This window comes from Talpa occidentalis, unplaced genomic scaffold (assembly GCF_014898055.3).
Source record: "Talpa occidentalis isolate TD23 unplaced genomic scaffold, MPIMG_talOcc4v2.1 talOcc4.17, whole genome shotgun sequence".
Taxonomy (NCBI): domain Eukaryota; kingdom Metazoa; phylum Chordata; class Mammalia; order Eulipotyphla; family Talpidae; genus Talpa; species Talpa occidentalis.
Genome location: NW_023601754.1, coordinates 23,391,781 through 23,417,166, shown reverse-complemented (window position 1 = coordinate 23,417,166; position 25,386 = coordinate 23,391,781). Strand labels below are relative to the sequence as shown.

At 35.8% G+C, this 25,386-nt stretch overlaps 1 protein-coding gene across 3 annotated transcripts in view; it reads right to left on the bottom strand.

Moving 5' to 3' along the window:
- NETO2 (neuropilin and tolloid like 2) overlaps positions 1 to 25,386 on the bottom strand; it is a 55,351-nt gene that overhangs the window by 9,066 nt on the left and 20,899 nt on the right. For all 3 annotated transcript variants that reach the window (XM_037516324.1, XM_037516325.1, XM_037516326.1), the window contains one exon: positions 15,086 to 15,314. In XM_037516324.1, coding sequence (XP_037372221.1) covers positions 15,086 to 15,314 — 229 coding nt within the window. The remainder of the gene's footprint in view (positions 1 to 15,085; positions 15,315 to 25,386) is intronic.

Genomic DNA, 25,386 nt, shown 5'->3' with positions numbered 1-25,386 from the left:
ACATCCGAATATCTACGGATGAGTGGGTATCCATGCTGTGGTGCACACTTATGGTAAAATATTCTGCCTTAAAAGTCAGAGTGAAATTTTCATACATGGTACAAGGATGAACCTTTAAACATTTATGCTAAATGGAATAAGCAAACACATGAAAGGAAAATCACTTTTTTCATTCCACTTAAATGAGGTATGCAGAGTCGCCAAATTCATAGAAACAAGGTAGAACAGAGGTTATCAGGGGATGCAGGAATTACAAGTTCTATGGTGTGGAATTTCAATTGGGATGATGAAAAAGTTCTGGAGTTGGTGATGGTCACACAATTTTATGAATCTACCTAATGCCACTCAACTGTATACATACAAAGGGTTAAAATGGTATATTTCATATTGTATAGATTTTATCACAGGAAAAAAAAGAAAAATACTCTTTGGAATGAAATACTTTTTGGAAGAACAACAGAGATCTAAGGAGCAGATCCCACATAAGTTCATATTTTGTGTAAGTTGTTCTTTCAACCTGGGATGTCTCTAGCATCCCCTTCCTGGTGATGACCTACTCATCTTTCAATGTCATCCAAAGGTTTCTGTCTCTTGTGAGGCTCTCCAGTCCTGGAAACCTGCTGTGGATTCCTATCATACACTCTTCCATCTAGCTGTCCTCCTTGTATGCATAAACACGTGACAGTAGGTTATAATTCAGTGTGTTTATTTCTGTTAGGAAATAAAGTCCTAGATCAGAGATGGACATTCAAACATAGTAATATAATGTATTTCAATGTAAAGAAACAATTGAGCCTGAAAGCAAGAAGCGAGACAGCTTTTTTCCTACCAAGCAAAAGATGTAGAGATGTAACAGAAGCCTCCAAAACCAAATAATTGTTTTAACTTCTAAAAATATAACCAGACAAACTGCATTATCTGCCTAAAAATTCTACTTTTTTATTTTCAGGAAATACATATTTCATAAAGGAAGGGGACACTTTACTGACAGATGGCAAATATTTTGAACATTTTTTCTTTAAATGTTCTTTTCAAAATGTATCTAAAATTTACTGGACTAATAGGAAGTCTGTATTACCTTTCTTTTAATAAACATACAATGAACCTCATTAAAATAATAGCCATGATTGAGTATTTCTTCCCCTCTAAAGAAAAGGCTCTCTCTTTAGGGTTAGAAAGTGTTGGAATTCCCAATTACATTTGCCAACTGCATCACCAGTAATCAAACTGGTGACCTGATATCCACCTGCCTGGTCCCTTTTGTCTGTTTCTTGATTATGAACATGAGCTGGAAAAACAGGTGTTGTTTATTGGGTTCACAGAAAATCCTAAAACATAAACTAATAAAGGGAGGTTAACAGAAAACATACAAGGTTGTGGTTATTAGAGAACATAATCTCTTTAAAAAATATTTATTTATATACACTTTGCATCATTGTTCATTTTTGTACAATGTTTGCTTTCTCCTCTCAGGTGTGGCTCCTGTAAAATTCCCACCACCATTCACCCGAGCACCATCACCGTAGTCCCTTGTAGATAACAATGCAGGATTTTTTTTAAAGACAGGATCCTCTCTCTATAAGGTAATATTTGCATAAGTTCCAGTGCAGCAGCCTAATAATCTGTGGTTAATCATTATGAACTAGGATTTCTTTATTCCACTGTAAGCTAAATGGCTATTAGCTATGATTTTGATCTACATATGATTAAAGAGTCCCCAGACTAAATTTCTAAGCTCGCTGATTTGCTGAGTACTTATCCACTATAGCTCAAGTACAATAAGCCCTAAGTAGCTCTTATGGGTAAAAGTCTAAAACAGCTAAGAGCTGTGAATGACGCGGTAAACGGTGCCATGAACAGAGAGCAGATAGAAGAATGGACGAGTAATTAAAAGAAAGTGTTATCCATTCACGCAGTACTTTAAGATATTTAACCTCTGAGTCTCAGCTTCTCTTTTAAAATGAGTGGGGTGGACTACAGGGTATCCCAGATAACTGGTTCTAAAATCTGATGAGACTGTGCAATTAGTGGTCTCAACCACATCGATACTTCTGTTTTAAAGGTAAATGCAAAAAAAAAAAAATGTATATAGTAATTTACTTAGAGACTGTTAGCCTTTCAAATTGTATCATTTAAACTATTAAATTTTTCAAGATATAAAAGTGGTTAATGACAAAAAAGCAATGAAATGTATAGTGCTGTTATTTAACACGTTGTAAACTATCATAAAATTATATTATATAAATATGTGCACTCTAACATATAACCTAGAGAACACAGTATTTTTTTTTTTAAAGATTTATTTATTTATTTATGCATAAAAGAGCTGGGGTACAGGCCAGAGATGCCGGGGGGTGATAGGATTCACCAGAGACGGAGTGGGGGAACAAAACAGGCAGACTGACTGAAATACACTGCTGAGGGGAGCAGCAGGTAAGACAGGAGAGGTCTGCTGTGCCATGCGGGTTGCTCCCTGGCTGGGGATAGAACTCGTGCTGCAGAGGCTGCGGATTGCTTCATAGTGTGGTGCTTAACCCCTTGCACTACCAGGGAGGCCCAAGAACATAGTATTTCTAAGTCTCTGCTATTAACACTGGAGTTTTCTGCTTATATATCATACCACAATTCTGTTATATACTCTATCATATTTTATGTTGAATTTTAATTCTACTTTTTTTTATCCAGTTCACAAAAGGGAGTTCAGGAAGAGAAGCTATTTTCAGGAGAGGTTGAGTAAACAGCACTGTGGCTTCTTGGTATTCTGATTTTCTGAATCAAATGATCATTAGCTTTTAAAGTTTATCCACAGAACATATGTGACTGCATTCTGGTTCTTTATAGGTTCAAATGTGGTAGGAAATAAATAGGTTTTCTACTCAGTGTTTCTCAGTAGATTGAATACTGAGTGGAAAATACCCCAGTTTTATGTAGAATTCTGTAAAACTGCTCTCCACATCTAATGCAATTAGAAAGCAGCACTGATGTTATCAAATTTTGTTTCATAGATAAATGAGTTATGTTTATAATTACAAATATATATTTATTGTGATGTTTATGGAAAAATATCCCCTTTTCATGGACAAGCATAGCTGTTTATAATGAGAATTGAAAAATCAGTTATTGATATGAATGCTAATACATGCTTCAATTCAAAAATACATAAAATGGCTAACAATTATTTATGAATAAGGATAAAGATAAGGCAAAAATAGTGCCAGTTATGAACTGCTCTCTACTTACAGCCTGAAGCCTTTCTGCTTTTCCCTTACATACTACTGGTCCTAGCGTGGAAAGAAGAGGGTTAGGATTTCAGTTCTTTTCTACCTTTGAAGAGACATGGCAATGATGCTGAAAAAAAGGTCTGTCAGCTAAGCCCACAGGGGGCCTGTGGGCAATAGTCACTGAAAATCACGTTATGAATTTATTCTAACAAAAATATCTTACTGCTGCTTTTGCAGTTCTAGTCCTATAAATTATTTTCGTAAACTATATCCCTTCTTAAACAGGGAACATCTAGTATTCAGTACTTGGGGAGAACTCTTTTATCCTGATTGCTATTCTGCAGCATTCTTTTAGTCGAGTTATATTTTATTCACAAGATGCAATCTACAATGGGTAGATATGAAGTAAATCTCTCATGCAGAATTAGTAGATTTATATAAACCTCTTCTGAAATACTGTTTTCATGGATGGATTCAGAACAATTAAAAATCATTAACAGCTTAGACGAGAACAAAAGAAAGAGTTTAGCAATCTGAATTAATGATAAGCATGTAAAAATGTACTATTTTGAGTTCTGAAATAAGCTTATCAAAAGATTTTGAAACTGGGACTTGTGTTTTATAAAAATCCATGAAATCCTTTATTTTGATCACACATACAATTTTTGGAAGGATGGTTTTCTTTTTGTTCTTGGGTAATAAAGTTAAATTTGGGATATGAACCTTAGTCTATTGCAGCTGTACAACTTAGTTTTACACTCATTCATTGTCAAGATAGCACCTGAAGGAGGCTTTTATCTGTTAATTTATCACATTTGTCCAGATGGAGAATGCATTAGTGCATATAGAGAAAATACCCGACCTAAAACACCTTAGAAAAGATTTTTCATACAAGATTTAGACCAGTACTGACCAAAATAAATACAATGTGAACCCAAATCATGAGCAAATAGCCATATTAAAAAACATCTTTAAGAGGAATAGGTGGAGTTAATTTAACTACTTATTTGACCCAACCTATCAATGCAAAAAAGAGAGTGAATAATAAGTGGTTGAAGGCTGCTACCATTAGGAGGGTGTGCATGCACAGCTGGCCTTTAGTGACTTCTGGGAACTTGGCTCCCCTCCAGCCCCACCCAAGTGGTAAGGGGATTTATGGTGCCCAGTATCTGCTATCCTTCTACAAGTCTACAATTTTGGCACACACAAGGCAGACAGTGCTGATATGACCAGACCCTGATAAAATCTTGGGTGTTGCACCTTTTAGGGACTTCTGTGGGCAGAAACACTGAACATGTTACTGTATTTTTCAGTGCTGGAGAAAGGAGCATGCTCAGTGAGGGGAGAATATGAGGAAGCCTAGGAAAGGAGTTCTCCAGGCTCAGAGGGTCTTTTTCCCTTGCTGATCCTATCCTGTATCCTTTTTCTGTAATAAATTTTGGCTGTAAATTTGCTAGCCCTCCTAGCAAATTACCTAAGATGTGGGTGGTTCTGGGGAGCCTGAAACAAAATCCAAAAATTCTCATTTTAACATCTTATGAAATAAAACATTACTAGTAGGGTATTTTACATTTTTTATTTCATGCCATGTCTTTGAAATCTGGGATATAGTTTTACAATTATAGCGCATTTCCTCTTAAGTTAGTCTCAAAGGAAGTCCTCCACAGCTGCCTGTGGCTGGTGCACCCAGTACTGGAAAGCATATATAAAGAAAATTGAGAATAAACAGAAGGAAAACAGCAAGCAGGCTTTGTGGCTAACAAATCTGTGTATCAAGCACTGATTTGTAGTTATTTGGAATAGTTTCTGGATGGTTGTTTTTTAATTTTCAATTTTAAAAAGTTCTCCAAGTTAAAAAAAAAATGTTTAGAACCACCATGGTTCTATGTTCACAGGACAGCAACCAGCAGCAGTACAGTCACTTGTGACCAACGCCACAGCTGAGTTCTGACCTTGCCATCCGCCCTGGAATGCTCTGTATTCAAAGCAGCTCAACACTTTCACTTTCTCCCTTTTATCTCTTCACTTTTCATTTTCTAAGAAATCAGATACCAAATTGTAGATATCGCTGACTCATTCTCTCTTATTTTTCATTCTTGATTAGCGAACAAATCTTGGTTATTCTCTTCACAACTCTTCTTTCTTGTTACTGTTTTGGCTCAGACCTTCCTGTTTCCCACCTATAATGTGGAAGTAGCCTACAAACTGGTCTCCATACTCCAATTAAAGCATAGCTTTGATATCATTTTGTACCACACAAAACCCTTCAACACCCCCCATGCCTGTAACTAAGTCTAAATATAGCCTTTAAAGACCTTCAAATTCTAGTTTTACTCTATTCTCCCAGCTTTTTATTTCAGTTCTCTCTTCCATTCCTTTGGCGGCACAAATTAGGTCTAGTTCTATGCCTTTTGTCCACAGTAACAATGCAGTTAACATTGATGCCTTCTATAATCTACCAATCTGACTCTCAAGGATAAACTCAAAGGACCTACCTTCTAGGATTACTTACTCTATTATTGATACTGCCTGCTAGAAGTAACTGGAATATTTAAGAAGAAAGCACTTTTGCTTTCTCTCCCAAATGGCCTTTGTCACGACTAGCTTATATTTGCTTCATTTACATATATGTTACCTCACCTAGTGAGTATAAGATCCTTTGGGACAGGGACTGTTCTAATCTAAAATAGATCTTCATAGCATCAAACACAATGTCTCATATGATAAATGTTAAACAAATTAATGGAATACAGGTAGGAAGGCTGGGAGGCTAAATTGGCTTCATAACCCAACTGACCATCTGGCAATTCATAATGTTCTTTATAAGTAAAGGGAAAAACTATTAATTCCAAAATTTCTCAAGAAAATATCCAGTAACAATTTACAATTACACCTTTGTATTTATAAATTTTGTAATTGCAAAAATCATATACCTTGCCATATTTACCAGCCAAGATATAAAAGCTAAAACAATAGTTTTTCTTATGAGGACAACAGATATTTGTGATATAAACACACACAACAATATCTTCGTAGTTCAGATGTGTCTTTAAATGACAATGTTCTTTATATAGGAGACAAATCTGAGTAAAGGGCCCAGTACTGCCCAAATGTAGATTAAAGTTAAGGGCCATTCAAAGCCTAGTTTAAAAAGGTGATGGTATTTATTTATTTATTAATTGAAAAAGATTTATTTATTTATTTATTTATACAAGCACTGGGTACAGTCAGAAGTGTGGGAGGGTGAGAGAATTCACCAGAGCCAGAGTGGGGAACAGAACAGGCAGACGGATAAAGTACACTGCTGTGGGGAGCAGCGGGCACGGCAGGAGAGGTCTGTGCGCCATGTGGGACCCTTGCCAGCAGCCAGGGATTGAACCGGCGCTGCAGAGGCTGCGGCAGCTTCTCAGCCCAGCACTCAACCGCTGCGCCACCAGGGGAGGCCCAATGTGATGGTATTTTTTAAAGCAATTTCTTGTCAAAGCTGATGTAATATGATCTGTACTTATGATAAGCATATCAACAAATAATTGTTAGGAAGTACTGACAAGTTGCTTGCACTTTCGTAAGCTAGAAAAGCAGCAGGATCTTTTTTTTCCCAATGGAGATTTGTTTATCTGAATTATCAGAAGTTTGAGGAAAGAATCCTAAAATCTGTCCTCAAAGTTTTTCCTCTTTAGGCTTGGTCAGTGCCTGTATATCAGGCATAAAATCCTTTAATATAAAAGGTTCCACATGCTAACAAGAGAGTAATAATGAATTTTAAAGGCTTAAATAAGTCACAAAAACACATAATCAACAGGGAAACCACAAAGAAAAAAATTAAAGACTATACACAAAAGGACATTAAAAGTTATCACTAAAAAAATAAACTAGACACAAAAAAGGCTATAATGAAGGACATAAAGAACAACAAAACCAGAAGACATATAGAAAAGAAACAGAAAATGGTAAAAGTCCTCACTTTTTAGTAATTATTTAAGTGTAAGTGGATTAAACTCCTCAATCAAAAGATAGAGACTAGTAGAATGAATAACAAAACAAGACCAACTACATGGTATTCTATGCTACTTACCTTAGATCTAAAGCTATAAATAGGTTGAAGGGAAAAGGATTGAGAAACATAGTTCATGCAAATAGTTACCCAAAGAAAGCTGGGATGGTGATAGATATATCAGGCAAAAGTAGATTTTAAGGGCCTCCCTGGTGGCGCAAGGTGTTAAGCATAGCGCTATGAAGCTATCCACAGCCTCTGCAGGACGAGTTCGATTCCCAGCTGGCCAGGGAGGTGACCCACATGGCGCAGCAGACTTCTCTTTCTTGTCCACTGCTCCCCTCAGCAGTGTATTTCAGTAGATTCGCCTGTTCTGCTCCCCACTTTGTCTCTGGTGAATCCTCTCACCCCACTCCACCCCCACACCTCTGATCTGTACCCCAGTTCTGGAATAGAACCAGAAATCAGTAACAGAAGGAATACTGGAAAACTCACATCTATGTGGAAATTAAACTATACATTCTTAACCAACCAGCGGATCAAAGAAGAATTCACATGGAAAATTAGAAACTACCTTGAGACAAAAGAAAAGAAAAACTCAACATACCAAAATTTATGGGAAAGATCTCAAATTAATAACTTAACCCCAAAGAAGTTGGAAAAGAAGCAAAAAGTATTAAAACAATAAAGATAAAGCAGACAAAAATAGAGAATAGAAAAACTAGAGAAAATAAACAAAACCCCAAATTGGTTCTTTGAAAGATCAAAATTGATAAGCCTGTAGTTAACACTAAAATAAAAGAAAGAAAAGACCCAAGTTATTAAAAACAGAAAAGTAGATGCGGACATTGGTGTATATCTTGCAGATGTAAAAAGGATTAGAATAGAATATTAAAAACAATTATAGGACCTCCCTGGTGGTGCAGGGGTTAAGACCTATGAAGCAATACACGGCCTCTGCAGCATGTGTTCGATCCCCGGTTGGCCAAGGAGCAACCTACATGGAGCAGCAGACCTCTCCTTACTCACCCGCTGCTCCCCTCAGCAGTGTACTTCGGTCGATCCGCCTGTTCTGTTCCCCACTTTGTCTCTGGTGAATCCTCTCACCCCCCGCACCTCTGGTCTGTACCCCAGCTCTTGTACGCATAAATAAATCAATCTTAAAAAAAATTGTATATCAAAAACTGCTAAGCTAGATGAAATAGACAAATTCCTAGAAATACACAATATACCAAAAGTGAATAAAAGAATAGAAAGTCTAGGGCCTCCCTGGTGGCACAAGGGGTTAATTTTTTTAAATTTTTAAAAAATTTTTTACATTATTGTTCATTTTTAAACAATATTTGCTTTCCCCCCACCCCCTCAGGTGTAGTCCCCATAGAGGTGCAAGGGGTTAAGACATAGCCTGTGAAGCTGTCTACAGCCTCTGCAGCAAGAGTTCCATCTTGACCAGACAGGGAGCAACCCACATGGCGCAGCAGACCTCTCCTGTCTCGCCCACTGCTCCCCTCAGCATTATACTTTGGTCGATCTGCCTGTTCTGTTCCCTACCCTGTCTCTGGTGAATCCTCTCACCCCCAGCACCTCTGGTCCGTACCCCTGCTCTTGTATGCATAAATAAATAAATCTTAAAAAAAAAAAGAATAAATGGTGCTGGGAAAACTGGGTCGCTACATGCAAAAGAATGAAGCTTGACCACCACCTCACACCATACACAAAAATCAACTCAAAATGGATTAAAGAACTAGACATAAGACCTGAAACCATAAAATATATAGAAGGAAATATAGGCGAAACACTACGTGATTTGCACATCAAAGACATCTTTACAGACACATCACCCAAAGCAGTGATAGTGAAGGCAAAGATAAACAGCTGGGACTACATCAAATTAAAGAGCTTTTGCACAGCAAAAGAGACAATAACAAAAACAAAGAGAAACCCCACCAACTGGGAGAACATTTTTGCACCCAACACTAATGATAAAGGACTGATCACAAAAATCTGCAAAGAGCTGATGAGACTCAACAACAACAAAGAAAATAATCCAGTCAAAAAATGGGCAGAAGAGCTTAAAAGAAACTTCTCTGAAGAGGAAATGCAAATGGCCAACAGGCATATGAAAAAATGTTCAACATCACTTGTCATCAGGGAAATGCAAATCAAAACTACCATGAGATACCATCTTACACCAGTGAGAATGGCACATATTAAAAAAACTAGCAACAACAAATGTTGGCGAGGGTGTGGAGAAAAAGGAACTCTTCTGCACTGTTGGTGGGAGTGCAAACTGGTCCAACCACTGTGGAAAGCTGTATGGAGATTTCTGGACCTACTAAATATAGAGCTTCCATATGATCCAGCAATTCCACTCCTAGGTATTTACCCAAAGGACACAGAAACATCAATTCCAAAGAACACCTGCACCCCTATGTTTATAGCAGCACTGTTTACAATAGCTAAGCTTTGGAAACAACCCAAATGCCCAAAAATAGATGACTGGATCAAGAAGATGTGGTACATATATACCATGGAATATTACTCAGCATTCAAAAAAGATAAACACATGCAATTTGCAGCAACATGGATGGCGCTGGAAGGGATCATGCTCAGCAAAATAAGCCAAAAAGAAAAAGAAAAATACCGGATGGTCTCACTCATAGCAGGAATCTAGAAAACTTAAATAAGGGACCAGGAAAATGAATAACTATAAGAAAGTGAAAATCAAAATCAACAAAAAACTATGAACCAGAGACACTTTTAGGGGGGCGGGGGTGGGAGGGGAGGGATTGGGGTCAGAATGGGGGGGCTGCAATTGTATGGGGAATATAACAATAAAATTTATTAAAAAAAAAAAAAAAAAAAAAAAAGAATAGAAAGTCTAAATAAATCTGTATTTAGCAAGGACATTGAATCAGTAATCAAAAAACAAAAAACCTTTCAACAAAGAGAAGATAGACCTAATAGCTTCACTGGTGAATTCTACCAAATATTTACATAAGAATTAGCACCAAATCCTCAAATATTTCTAGAAAGCTGAAGAGGAAGCTTTTTTCTTACTCTTTCAATAGGCCAGGCAAAGATATTTCAAGCAAACAAAACCACAGACTAGTAGCCCATATGCACACTGATGCAAAAACCCTCAAAAAATACTAGCACTGAATTCAGCTACTTATTAAAGAGGATTATATACCATGATCAATGGGATTCATTCCTGGAATGTGAGTATTGTTCAACATATGATAATCAATCAGTGTAAATAAACCATACTAAAGAGACTGAAAGGAAAAAACGATTACCACCCAAAATTGGAAAAGTATCTGATAAAACTCAATACCCTTTCATAATAGAAGTGTGCAGTAAACTAGGAATAAAATAAAATTTCCTCAATATAATAAAGGCCATTTTGAAAATCCCGCAGTTAACATCAGAGTCAGTGGTCAAAGAATGACACTTTCCCCCTAAAAAAGATCAGGAGGCAAGACAAAGCTGCTTGCTGTTACTTCAAAACAGTATTAAAAGTTCTAGCCAGAGCAATTAAAGAAATAAAAAGTATCCAAATTAGAAGGGAAAACATAAAAATTATCTGCTTACAGACATGATCTTATATGTAGATCTTATATGTAGAACCACCCCCCAAACACTACTGATAGGGTAAATAAACTCATCAAAATTGTGGGATATAAAATCAACACACAAACATAGGCGGCATCTCCTTGGCTAAATTTATCCCTAAGAATTTTATTCTTTTTGATGCTGTTATATATTGAGTTCTTAATTTCCTTTTCCATAGTTCATTTTATAATATATATATATATATATATAATGAACATAGGTTCATTATATATATATGTATATATATACACACACAATGAAGAGTAAAAACATGTTGAAAGAAAGCATAGACAAATAAATGGGAAGACACCCTGGGTTCATGGATTGGTAGACTTAGTATTATTGTTAAGATGACACTCAAAGCAATCCACAAATTCATTGCGATTCCTATCAAAGTCCCAATAATGTTTTTCTTTTTCTTTCAAAGATAGAAAAACCTACCCTAAAATTCATTGTATCTCAAGGGACCCTGAAGAGCCAAAACAATTTTGAAAAAGAACAAAGTTGGACGATTAACTCTTCCTGATTTCAAAACTTAATGCAAAGTTACAGTAATCAAAATAGTTGGTGCCCGCATAAGGACAAACAGTCCAAGAATAGGGGATACAGAAGTAAACCATCACATATAAGGTAGGCTGAGTTTTCATTTTCAAATGGTGCTAAGATCATTCAATGGTGAAAGGACAGTCTTTTCAATAAATGGCGTTGGGAAAACTGTATACTTTGAAGAAATATCTATTCAGGTACTTTGTTCATTTTTCAGTAAGTTTGTTTTTCAGTTTAAGTTTGTATATATTCTGTATAATAATGTTTTATCGAATATACGATTAGCATATGTTTTCCCATTCTTTGGATTATCTTTTACTCTCTTGATAGTGTTATTTGAGATGCAAAGGCTTTTTATTTTTGTGTAGTTCAGTTTACCACACGCAAAGTAATGAAATGGAAACCTTATACTTTGTATATTTTTTTTAAAGATGCATCAAATGTAAGAACTAAAAACCATAAAACTCTTAGAAGAAAACAGAAAGGAAAAGCTTAAGGATATTGTCTTTGGCAATGATTTCATGAATATGGTACACAAAGCATAGGCAAAAAAGAAAAAAATAGGTAAACTGAACTACACAAAAATAAAAAGCTTTTGCATCTCAAATAACACTTTCAAGAGAGTAAAAGATAATCTACAGAATGGGAAAACATATGCTAATCACATATTCAATAAAACATTATTATACAAAATACATACAAACTTAAACTGAAAAACAAGCTTACTGAAAAATGACCTTTCCTTTTTTCTTTTGTTTTTAAAGATTATTTATTTATACAAGTACTGGGTACAGTCAGAAGCATGGGAGGGTGAGAGAATTCACCAGATGCAGAGTGGGGAATAGAACAGGCAGACTGACGAAATACACTGCTGAGGGGAGCAGTGGGTGGCAGGAGAGGTCTGTCGTGCCACGTGGGACCTCACCGGTGGCCGGGGATCGAACCGGCGCTGCAGAGGCTGCGGGCAGCTTTGCAGCCCAGCACTCAACTGCTGCGCCACCAGGGGAGACCCGGGGAGAATTAATACTTAACAGTACAGAGTTTCAGTTGAGATGTTATACAAATGCAGTCAATAGATAGTGATGATGTTTACATAATGTTGTGAAAATACTTAATGCACTGGACACTTAAAAAAAGATTAAGGGTAAATTTTATGTTATGTATATTTTACCAAAATTAAAAAAAAATACAATCTTTCTGGAAGGTTATCTAGCAATATCTGCTAAAGCACACGACTTATCTTTTAAACCAACATTCTACTTCCAGAGGAAATACCTCCAAGAACATGAAAAAACATATGTGTAACATTACTCATTATAATGTTCCTTATCATTGCAAAATATTGTAAATAACCCATATGCCCACAAATAGGATACCGAATAATGTATGTACATATATTATATTACTATGAAGCTACAAAAGTAATAACGATCTCTATGAACTGATAGGAAGTTATTTCCAGGATACACAGCAAAGTGAAACAAACAGGGTTCAAAGAGTATGATATGCAGTCCTTCATGTAAGAAAAAAAGGAGGTTTATAAGGCACATGTATCAGGTCATTTATCCAAAAAAAAATGCAGGTTGGATACACTGGAAACCATTGTGATTTGTTACCTACAGAGTGAGCAGGAACAGAAGTCAAAGAATGGGGGTGGGGCTGGGACAGTGGAGATGAAAGGAAAATGACAATTTGAGTATAACTTTTTGGATAGTCTCTCTGGGAACATAACAATGTTCTGGGTGTCCAAAAAGTAACAATTTATAGTAACCATGAAGTGGGGGGAACATAAGAAATATAAAAAGTTACAAATGAGTAAAGAGTCTGCCTTCAGTTCAGTGCATTTATAAATAAATTACATAACCATAAGGAAAGCAAAGGAAAAGAACTTAAATAACTGGAAAGCTGTTCTAACAATAAGGTTAATGACAAAATAAACTACACAAATGATATACTCTGACAGGAAATTTCTATTGGGTAATTTCAATTTGGAATTTACTTTTCTAGGATTGAGAAAATCAGTTGTGGATTGAGTCTGTTTTCTCATTGTAAGATAAGGACAAGTCTTCTTGGAAATACGGTTAGTTCTAGACTGGGGCAGGGGAATGGCTAGACTGGCTCTAGACTGGCTCAGGATGAGCCAGTTCATTCTATGGTGACAGAAAGTAAAGAATTGGTCTAAAAAAATAGGGCCTCCCCGGTGGCGCAGCGGTTGAGCGCTGGGTTGCGAAGCTGCCCGCGGCCTCTGCGGCGCCGGTTCGATCCCCGGCTGCTCCCCGGCCACCGGAGGAGGATCCCACATGGTGCGCAGACCTCTCCTGCCACCCGCTGCTCCCCTCAGCAGTGTACTTCAGCCCTTCTGCCTGCTCTGCTCCCCGCTCTGGCTCTGGTGAATTCTCTCACCCTCCCGCGCTTCTGACTGTACCCAGTGCATGTATAAACAAAACAAACAAATATAATAAATAAATAAATAAATAAAAAAAAAATAATAATGGGCACACGGAAGAAGGTAGCTTTGAAGGAGGTCCCAACATCAAAGCTGGGACTTTGAGCAACAAAATGTTAGTATTAGAAAATACCATAAATACATATTTTATATACAGGTAAAATTATTAAGTAAATATTTGTGAGCATATGCTAATATAAATAACTGAATAAATCAATGAGGGAAAAATAGTTGTTCCTCATAATAGAATTCCATTAAATGCAGAAAGAATGATGGAAACAGAAAACTACTCTTAGGTTAAAAACTATGATGATAACTATCACAGATTGACAGTATTCATGGATATGAAAATTAGAGGGCAAAACGCACTTAAATAATCTCAAAGGGATTAACAGAAAGGAAAAAATGATGAACTTTATAGTGAACAAATCTGGCAAACAGCATTCCAAGGAGGTAACTGAAGTTAACGGAACACAAACCTACACCGTGGAGCTCTACCTCAGAGGTGCACACGCAGTGAGAAAGTTTTCCAAAATTTCTGTGGTATTCCTGACAGACACGAATACCTCAATCAAATTCTTAAGAAAACATCACACACTCCCAAATAGATACCTCCTACTAAAGACCAGGCTGGAGCTCTTCAAATGCATCCAGGTCATGAAAAACTGTCACAGATGGAGGAGACCGAAGGAGAAATGACAACTGTGATGTGTGGTCCTTGAACAGGAAGACATCGATGAGGAAACCAGAGCTATTTCAGTAAGGTTTCTATATTGGTTGATAATGTGTCAATGTCAATTTTCAGTTTTATTATGATCTTGTAAGGTGTCAGCATTGGAGAATCTGCATGAAGTGTGTATGAGAACCCTGTACTATTTTTATAACTTTTATATGCTTAAATCATTTAAAAATAAAGCTTAAGAGAAAGAAAACATATCCTATCTAAGTCTTTGATGATCATGCTTTAGCAGATTCAAAATTATTCACCAAGCTGAACTAATACCACTGATAATTATTTCTACCTTTGAGAATCTTGAGAAGTGTCCTCTATCTTATGTTTATTCCTTTAAAATAAGATTGTATTACAATTTACATATACTTTTTTTCATCCATTACAGTCAATTAGTTGGTAAAAGGGACAAAGACTTTGCTACTTCTATAACCTATGTGACTTGTCTTTATCACAAAGAAATACTCAAGAAGTTACTGTGAATGAATGAAAATTGTGAGGAGATCTCAGTGCTGTGAGAATTATTTACTTACGCTCCACAAAGGAAGTAAAGAGCATTCTAAACCTGCTGAGCCGACTACCTTCGTCCGCCCACATTCGTATCACTCCAACCCCTGTTTTAAGCATCACGTCATTGGCTACAGTGCTGCAAAACTTGGCTTTCAGATTTTCAATGGCACTGCTTCCATCGTATACGGCAACGAAGTTTCTCTTGCATTCATTCGAGTGCTCCATTTGATAATCTAGGAACCTCAAATAAATCTGTAACATTAAAACAAAGAAAAACACAGCTTTAAAAAAGACATTAATTTGAATCTTCTGGTTCTATTATCCACGCAACATGGTAGGCTGAATTATGATGGTGACAGAAAAAAAAAAAAACTCAGTATTCATCCATCCATCCATCCATCCATCCATCCATCCATCCATCCATCCATCCATCCTCAAGTAGTTAGAAGAACTAAGACTAATGATCTGTTTCTTTGGTTGTCTTAATAATGGGAGCAAACATTAAGGAACGAAAAGTTTGTGTTTTGTCTATAAAGACATTTCTGCAATCTCCTGAAAATTAGGAAAATTAAAGAATCACTCACAATTCTTTTATTCTGACAATCAATATGATTAATTGGTGAGTTTTCATGTTTGCTTCACATTTTTAAAACCTAAATTTAATGGCAAGATAATGCAACCTGCTTTTGCTGTAGCACATAAAACATTTTATCTTATCTATAACTTTTCATAACCATAATCACTCCTGTTAAATCCTGTCATTTATTTACTTATCCTATTATGTAAACTTTAAGATTTTACCCTGCAAGTAAGAGAGACTAGAACTCTAGTATCAAAGTTAACACTATCAGCATCCTATTTGGGTTAGTAACCTCTTTCTTCAAACTTCATAGGCAGGAAGTTACCTTTTAAAATACAATTGGCCCATTCTTGCTTCCGTTGAAGGACTAAAAAGACTGAACATTAACCTTTAGTTGTGAGCTTTCAAAAACTTTGAATATAATTTCTAAAAGAAGTGAATGAGATAGGTAGTCTTAACATGCAGGGAGGAAATTAAGGTTCAGAGAGAACCCTGACGGTCTGACTTTAGGGTGTGCACTTCCCACGCCCTCTACACACACAGCTCACCTTTTGGCTCTAGTTGCTCATATGTGGCTCTACAATGTACATAAAGTTTTAGTGAGTAAAGAATAGATTCCTCTGACTTTCAATGAAGATATTTAATGAGCATTTACTTCCTAGTTGCCATCTCTGAGGAAGCAGTATGATGGCTTTGTAAAACAAAAATGTAATCCTAAAATACTTTGATAACATAAAACTAAGAGCAAGCAATGAAAAAAAATATAGCTCAGAGTTAAATCTGACCAGGTAGCTTCAGCTTATTTGAAACAACCAGTTTGACACTTTCATGAGAAAGGTAGTAAATAGGTGACAAAAAAGGATTTCCTTTACAAAACTCACAAAAATCCTCATAAATATATTTTAACATAGAAGAAATGTTTCTTAAATATATCATCTGTTCTCATTGATTTCTCTATCAACACTCTGCCTATGGTTCTGTGGTAGCAAGTATCAGTAATACTGTAAATATTTGTCTCCGTTAGATTCTAATTCCATTGAGAGGATCATATGCTAATCATATCCAGTATAATTCTTGCTCATAACACATAATGGATAAGTGACCAGGTTTCTAAAACTATGAATTGGTAGAGGGAAATACCAGGCAAAACAATCAAGAAATCAAAAGTATTTATTCCCCCTTTTTTTAAATCCAAAGAAACAATACTATACAAGGCAATAAAGAATGCTTTTTAAATATAATTTTCAAAAGAGTAAGTTTTAAGTCATATGACAAGAATGATATTTTATTGTGGTTCACATCCAGATACTGAAGTTAATTTCAACTAATTTCACAAAATATTTTTACCAATATGAATCTGACAAATTGAGATAGGTGGAAGGGGTGGAATCGACTCTAATCTTACTCCAGATGTATGAGCTTTTACTAAACTCTTTCCTGGCATTTTACACTTTTACTAAACCTGCCCTCTTAACTGTCTCTTATACCCTCCCTAGGGAGGTGGGAGATTTACTTGAATGGTGGAGATTTCGGTCTTTTTCCTCCCTCTTTCCCTGGACCAGTCAGTAGGAAACAGTGACCCAGGTAACTGAGTGTCATTTGCAGATTCAAGGAGAGTTTCCTAAACTTTCTTTGGAGTGGAATGGTTCAGTCCAGACATAGGTGGTAGGGGAACTGGTGGATAGGGAATTAGCAAGTGTCATTTGTCTCTCGTTGAGTTGTTTCCCTACCCTTTATTGCAACAAAGGGGCTGTTCTGAATCTTCACACACTCAATTGGTTCATTAACTCCAGAAGGGAAAAAGGATGCTATTTACAGGAAACCTCAAGACTCTGACAGAAATAAAATGAAATCCCCATAAGCCACAATTATTATAGAAGGGTCATTGATAAAAATGGACTACAACTTACTTGTATACACTTAAACATCAATGAATTTTTTTTTTGTATTTTTATCTTTATAAGTGTATTTTTCTTTAACATCACCCCTTAACTAACTTACTACATTTTGAGTATTCATGGGTTATGGTGACCTTTAACATTTTTTTATTTAAATTTCTTAAAATAATCTACTTACTCATTTAATACTTAGTTTCAAAAATCTTATCTAATTCTCATGTCAATTGTGCATAATTTTTTTTTGTTTGCTTGTTTTTGTTTTTAAGATTTATTTATTTATTTATACAAGCACTGGGTATAGTCAGAAGCGCGGGAGGGTGAAAGAATTCACCAGAGCCAGAGGGGAGAGCAGAGCAGGCAGACTGACAAAATACACTGCTGAGAGGAGCAGCGGGCGGCAGGAAAGGTCTGGGCAGCAGGAGAGTTCTGCCCGCCATGTGGAGAGGTCTGTGCACCATGTGGGACCCTTGCCCAAGGCCGGGGATCAAACTGGTGCTGCAGATGCTGTGGGCAGCTTCGCAGCCCAGCGCTCAAGCGCTGCGCCACCAGGCGAGGCCCTGCGCATAAATTTTTTAACTTTTGAAACTCAATTGACTTTTACTGAAGGTAACATTCACTGATAGTCAACTTTCCAGGTAAGACAACTAAAAATAAATGTCAAATTATTTGTTATTTTAATAAAGAAATGATAATTTTCACTTAAATTTTTAAATACTTAACTATTCTCAAAAAATAACTATTATTACAGACACAGCTGAAGCCCCCTATGTTCCCATTATCTTTCCTACATTTCTATTCCTGAGTTTGATTTTATAAATTTCTACGCATGCCTATTTTCATGTTTACATATTTATAAAAATATATAGTATTGTTCTGTATATTTTAAAGTTTTATCAATTGTAGAGATTAATACTTACCCTGGATATTGGGCTTACTTTGACTTTTTAAAATATTAATACTGCTATATTCTTGCATTCTCATTATTCATATGTTTGATTTCACTTAGGTGTATCTCTAGACATATACCTCCTATAGTGAAGGACATAAGCATTCTCAACTTTACCAGAGCATCCCAAATGGCTTTCCCAAGTGGTTATAGCAATTTGTCCTTCCACAGTCAGTTAAGAGTTGCTTCCATTACTCAATCCTTGTTGACATTTGGTCATGTGGAAACAGTAGGTCGTGTTAAGCAACATACTGTAAAAGTCTGATAAGTGAATAGTCATGTGCTAGTCACCCTAATCAGAAAGTTATAGCACGTCACACATCCCAGGTCTCTTGTGCTTGCTGCTCCTTTACAGTTAAAACCTATCTCCAATCTTGATTCCTGACAACCAACGATCTGTCTGCTGTCCTATAATTTCATCCTTTCCAGAACTTCATAGTACACGAGTCTGGATTCCCTCACTTAGCATGATGCATCTGAGCTTCTGTTATTACATGTATTAATAGTTTGTCCCCTTTTAAAGTTGAATAGATTTCAGTGTATGGATGTACCACAGCTTATTTTTTAACAGCCAAAGACCATTTTGACTGTTTCCAGGTTTTGTTTTTTATGGATAAAGTTGCTATAATGGTATATGTACCATTTATTTTTTTATTTTTCCTGGATATCCATCCAGAAGTCTGCTGAATCACATAGTAACTTTATGTTTTCCAAAGTAGCTATATCATTTTTGCATTTCCATCCAAGTTGTTAGGATTTTTCAGTTGCTCTACATAGTTCTCAGCACTTGGCTCTATCAGTTTCTATTACAGTTTTTCCGGGGGTTGGGGGGTGGGCAGTACAGAGCTATCTTATTCTGGTTTTAATTGGCACTTTTGTAATGACTAAATCTACCTATTTTTAAATTGGGTTGTTTGCTTCTGTGGAGTTTTGAGCTCTGGATTAAAGTTTTTTGATAAGTAATTTGCAAATAACTTCCCAGTTGTTGGATTTTCTTTCCACTTAAGAGTCTCTGACAGAGAAAAAGCTTAAATTTTAATGAAGTGTTATTTGTAAGTTTTTCTTTTATGGATTCTCCCTTTGTTTTTGCATCTAGGAACTCTGCTTAACAAAGTCATAAAGTCACAAGTCATAAAAATTTTCCCCTAAAAGTTTTAAAATTTTATATTTATTTTCAGGATTCATTCTGAGTTAAATTTTGCATAAGGAAAGCACTAGGTTTAGACCAACATTTTTGTTTTTTCATATGGTTGGCCGATTGTTCCAGCACTATTTGCTGGAGACTATGCATTCTCCACTGAAATGTTTTTGTATATCTGTAAAATCTTAACTAGTCATATATGTAAGAAATCATTCTGGGGCTGGGCTGTGGTTCCACCGATCTATGTGTCCATTCTTTTGTCAGTGCCACACTCTGTTGTGGTAGCAAGTCTTCTGTTCTTGAAATTTCTTGGGTTTTTACTACACTCTGGAAAAAATCTGTTGATATTTACAAAAATAAACCTGGGGTTGTGATAGGAATTGTATACATCGGAATGCATCAATTTTTAGAGGAATTGATATTTTAACATTATTAGGTCCATTGCTACATGTATCTACATTTAGGTTTTCCTAAATGTTAGGGTCTCCAGTCTATGTCTCCCTATGTAGGTTTTCATTGAATTTCAGTTTACAATGCTGATTATATTTTTCTGGAGGGTGTGCTTCAAATGGTACTGCTTATTTATTTTTGAGCTCCAAATTGTTCATTGCTGGTATATAAAATTACTTTACAAATTTACTTTTGCAATATAATTAACATGTAATTCTAAAATGAGATATAAATAACAATAGTTTCAGGTCTACCACATAATGATTCAATATATAAGCATATATTGCAAAATGATCACAATAAATCTAGTTAATATTCATTACCACATGCAGTTACAAATTTGTTTTTCTTGGGATGAGAACTTTTAAGATCTACTCTTAGTAATTTTCAAATATATAGTATATTATTAGCCATAGTAGCATGCTGTATACATTATCCCCAGACTTATTTATTTTATGACTGGTAGTTTGTACCTTTTGCATCTTCTTCACCAATTCTCACTGGCAACAATCCATCTGTTCTTTCTATGTATGAACTCAGTTTTTTCTTATATATTCCTCTGGTGAGATCACAGTATTTTCCCTTTTCTGGCTTATTTTACTTAGCATAATGGCCTCAAATTCCATCCATGTTGCTGATAAAATAGCAAGATTTCCTTCCTTTTTATGGCTGAAAAGTATTCCAGCGTATATGCCACATTTTCCTTTTTTTATTCATCCATCAACAGACACTTAGGCTGCTTCCATGTCTGGACTATTGTGATTTTGCAATGAACATGGAGGTGCAGCTATCTTTTTGAGTTAATGTCTTCATTTCCTTCATATAAATACCCAGAGGTGGAACTGCTGATTCATACGGTAGTTTTAATTTTTTGAGGAATTCCATACCACTTTTGATAGTGACTACATTATTTACATTTGACTGAAAGAGTTCTTTCAGTCACATCCATACTAACACCTGTTCTTTCTTTCCTCTTGATAATAGCTATTCTGTTTGGCTGTGTGCCTCATCCTGGTTTTGATTAGTATTTCTCTCTGATTAGTGATGCTGTGTGCCTTTTCATTTACTTGTTAGACATGTATATGTCTTCTTTGGAAATGTTTATCTAGATCCTGTGCCCATCTTAAGCAGATTGTTTATTTTATTGAGTTGCATGAATTACTTCTAGATTTTGGATATTAATTCCTTATCAGATAAATGACTTGCAAATATTTTCTCCCATTTACTCCGCTGTCTTTTCATTTTGTTTTCCCATGCGATGTGAATCTCTTTTAGTTTGAGGTAGTTCCAATTGTTTTTGCTGTCAAATTCAAAAAAACCATTGCTAAGACTGATGACAGCTTGTCACCTGTGTTTATTTCTAGGAGTTTTATGATTTCAGGTGTTCAAGTTTTTAACCCATTTTAATTTTTATGCATATATATCAGATAGTGCTCCTGTTTCTTTCTTTTGCATATGACTGAGCAGTTTTCCCAACATCATTTATTGAAGAGACTGTCCTTTTTCCACTATATATTTTGGCTTCTTTGTCATATTTGACCACAAATGTGGGCTTATTTCTGGGCTTTCTATTCTGTTTAATTACTTTGTATCTGTTTTTATGACAGTGCCATTCTACTTTGTACAATCCTGCAATAGAGTACAATTAGGAAGTGTGAGATGCTTCCAGTTTTTGTTTTTAAGACAGCTTTGATGAATTAGGGTCTTTTATTTCATACAAACTTTAAATTTTTTCGCTCTCTTTATGGAAAAATGCCACTGGAACTTTGATAGGCATTGCACTGAATATGTAGGTTACTTTGGGTGGCGGAAATATTTTAACAATATTAATTCCTCTAATTCACAGGATATCTTTCCATTTATTTGTCTCCTTTAATCTTTCTCAATAAAGTCTTCCAATTTTTCAGTGTATCAGCCTTTAAACTCCGTGGTTAATTTTATTCCTAGGTATTTTATTTACCTTGATGTAACTATAAATGTGATTTTTTTCTTGATTTGTCATTCTGATAATTTGGTATCAGTTTATAAAAACATAACTGGTTTGTGTATACAGATTTTTATTCTCTGCAACCTTACTGAAATTTATGTTCTAATAGTTTTTGGGTGACGTTTTCAGGTTTTTCTGTATATGCCACCTGCAAACAGACAATTTCATTTCTTCCCTTTCAATTTTGAAGTATTTTTTTCTTGTCTAATTTCTCTGGCATGGACTTCTAATACCATGTGAAGTAGAAGTGAGAGGCTATCCTTGTTTTGTTCCTAATCTTAGAGGAAAAGCTTTCAGCTTCCCACCACTGAGCATGATCCTAGTTCTGGGTGTGTCATGTCTGCCCTTTAAGTAAGTTCTCTCAATATCTACTTTGTTGGGAGTTTTTCTAAGTGGATGCTGACTTTGTCAAATACTTTTTCTGCATCTACTCTGAAATAATCATGTTTAGCCTTCATTAATGTGATGTATCCTACTGCTTGATTTGTGGATGTTGACCTCTATACATCCCTGGAATAAATTCTACTTGATTCATGGTGCAGGGCCCCTTTATGTTTTGTTGCATTCAATTTGCTGTCATTTTGTTGCGTTTTTTGGTGCCCATGTACATCAGGGATGTTGGTGGGTAATTCTCCTTCCTTGTGGCATCCTTGTCTGGTTTTAATATCAGGGTAATGCTGGCCTTGTAAAATGACCTTAAAATTGTTCCCTCGCTTTATTTATTTATTTTTGGAAGAGTGAGAAGGACTGGTATTCCTTCTTTGAATGTCTGGTAGAATTCAGTGAGGTCATCTGATACTGGATGTGCTTGGTGAGAGATTTTTAATTACTGATTCACTCTCCTTACTAGCAATCAGTCTGTTCAGAGTTTCTGTTGTTTTTTTTTTCCCCTCCATATTTTAGTCTTAGTAAGTTGTATGTTTCTAGGAATTTATCCATTTCTTCTAGGTTGTCCAGTTTTGGGAGTATTTTTGTTCAGTCTCTTGGTGTCAGTAATGTCACTTAGTGAGAGTCCTCACTATTTTCTTGGTGACTCCTGGTAAAAAGTTTGTAAATTTTTTTTTTAATGAAAAATAGCTCTTAGCTTCATGGTTCTTTTCTGCTGTCTTTTCCATTTCTATTTTATTTAATTCTACTCTTATCTTTGCTACTTCCTTTCTTCTACTGACTTTGGGCTTTGTTCTTTTCCTCCTTCATTGAGGGGAAAATACAGGTTGTTTGTGATCTCCTTACTTTAGGGATTTATGGCAATGAACAACCTTTAGAACTGCTTTTGCAGCATCCTATTAGTTTTGGTATGTTTAATTTCACTTTCATTTGCCTCAAAGATCACTATTCTATTATGTCACGTAAGGCCAAAATTTCCTTATTTTCTGTCTGGATGACCTACTCATTGATGAAACTGGAGTATTAAAGGGCTACTACTATTGTGTTGCTGTCTCTCTCTCCTTTTAGGTCTGTTTACATTTACTTTTTTGTATCTTGCTGCTCCTCTGTTAGTATAGTTTATATATAAAATTGTGTAAATTTGGTAAAAGTTTACTCAAAATTCCTATTTATTTAATTTTGGTGATTTTCTTTGGATATACATGTAAACATCTGTTATGTATTTCAAAAAATTGTCTAGGCTGTTTATAAATTTATTAGCAAAGAATTACTCATATTACTCCTCTTACAGCTTAAAAAACAGATTATGTAAAATTTCAAACATGCAAAATCATAAAAAATAGTATCAATCTTGCTTTACCGTACCCCTCTCCACTTCTGCCTTTCATGTATTTAGTTTGAGAAAAATTCAAGTGATATTTAAAATGTAAACAGTTACGTATATATTGTGAAAGATCACTTAAAAATAACCTCAAACCAAATAATTTCTTAGTATCAAATACCAGTATTCAGAATTCTAATTGTCTCTTAATATTTATAGTTCCCCTTTGAATTCACAGGTACATCAGACTTTCATATTCTTTTAATCTGTTTCCCTGCTGCTTCCCCCTCAACTCCCTCCACTCCCTTGTCATTTACTGAAGAAAAACTGGCTGTTTTTCTTTTGCTTAGATTTATTTCACAGTTGGCTTATAAAAGTTTTTGATCTCTGCTGTGGCTGATTTATGACTTCTCCATTTCTAATTTATGTCTTCTTTCTCTAGACCAACCTGATTAGAGTATGTTGAGGTATTATCTTTGTTTTTACAAAAAGCCAGTTTTTGATTGTATTTATTTTTAAACTTTGTTTTAAATTTCATTTATTTGTGCTTCTTAGTGATTGATCTTTACTTTCTTTGGATTTTTGGTCATTCTTTTAACTTTGGAGTTGATTCATAGCTCATTAAATCTTTTCCTTCTTCCACAGGAAGCATTTATGGTCATAAATTCCCTCAAAATGCTATTTTTAGGTTTTTTTTTTAAGATTTATTTTATTTGTGCATCCAAGAACTGGGGTATAGGCCAGAGGTGTGTCTTGGGGGGTGGTGAGAGGATTCACCAGAGCCAGAGTGGGGAGCAGAACAGGCAGATGGACTGAAATACATTGCTGAGGGGAGCAGCAAGTGAGACAGGAGAGGTCTGCTGCACCATGTGGGTAGCTCCCTGGCCGGGGATTGATCTTGTGCTGCAGTGGCTGCTGATAGCTTCACTGTGCTGAGACTTAACCCATTGTGGGACCAGGGAGGCCCTATTTTAAATTTTGATGTGTAATATTTTCATCATTATTGAGCTTTTTAAAAATGGAGTTTAAAATATGTTCAAATACTGATTTCTTCTGTGACCAATGAATTGCTAAATTGGTATAGTATTAAATTTCTTTTTTTAAAAAATATTTATTTATTTGTTTGTTTGTTTGTTTGTTTTTTATACAAGCACTGGGTACAGTCAGAAGCGTGGGAGGGTGAGAGAATTCACCAGAGCCAGAGCAGGGAGCAGAGCAGGCAGAGTGACGAAGTACACTGCTGAGGGGAGCAGCGGGCAGCAGGAGAGGTCTGCGCGCCATGTGGGACCCTCGCCCAGTGACCAGGGAACAAACCGGTGCTGCAGAGGCTGCGGGCAGCTTCACAACCCAGCGCTCAACCGCTGCGCCACCGGGGAGGCCCTATAGTATTAAATTTCTAAACATATGAGGGCTTTAAGGCTATCTTTTGGTTGCTGATTCCTAATTTGTTTGTACTTTTGTTAGAGGAGTGCTTGACATATATATGTCAAGCAAGTATATATTTCAGACACTTTTTTTTTTTAAACTGAGAATTCTCATTTTTTTAAATTGATGCTCCATATGGAAAATCAGAAGAGGGTACACTCACTGTATTGCTAAACAGGCTAGTTTGCT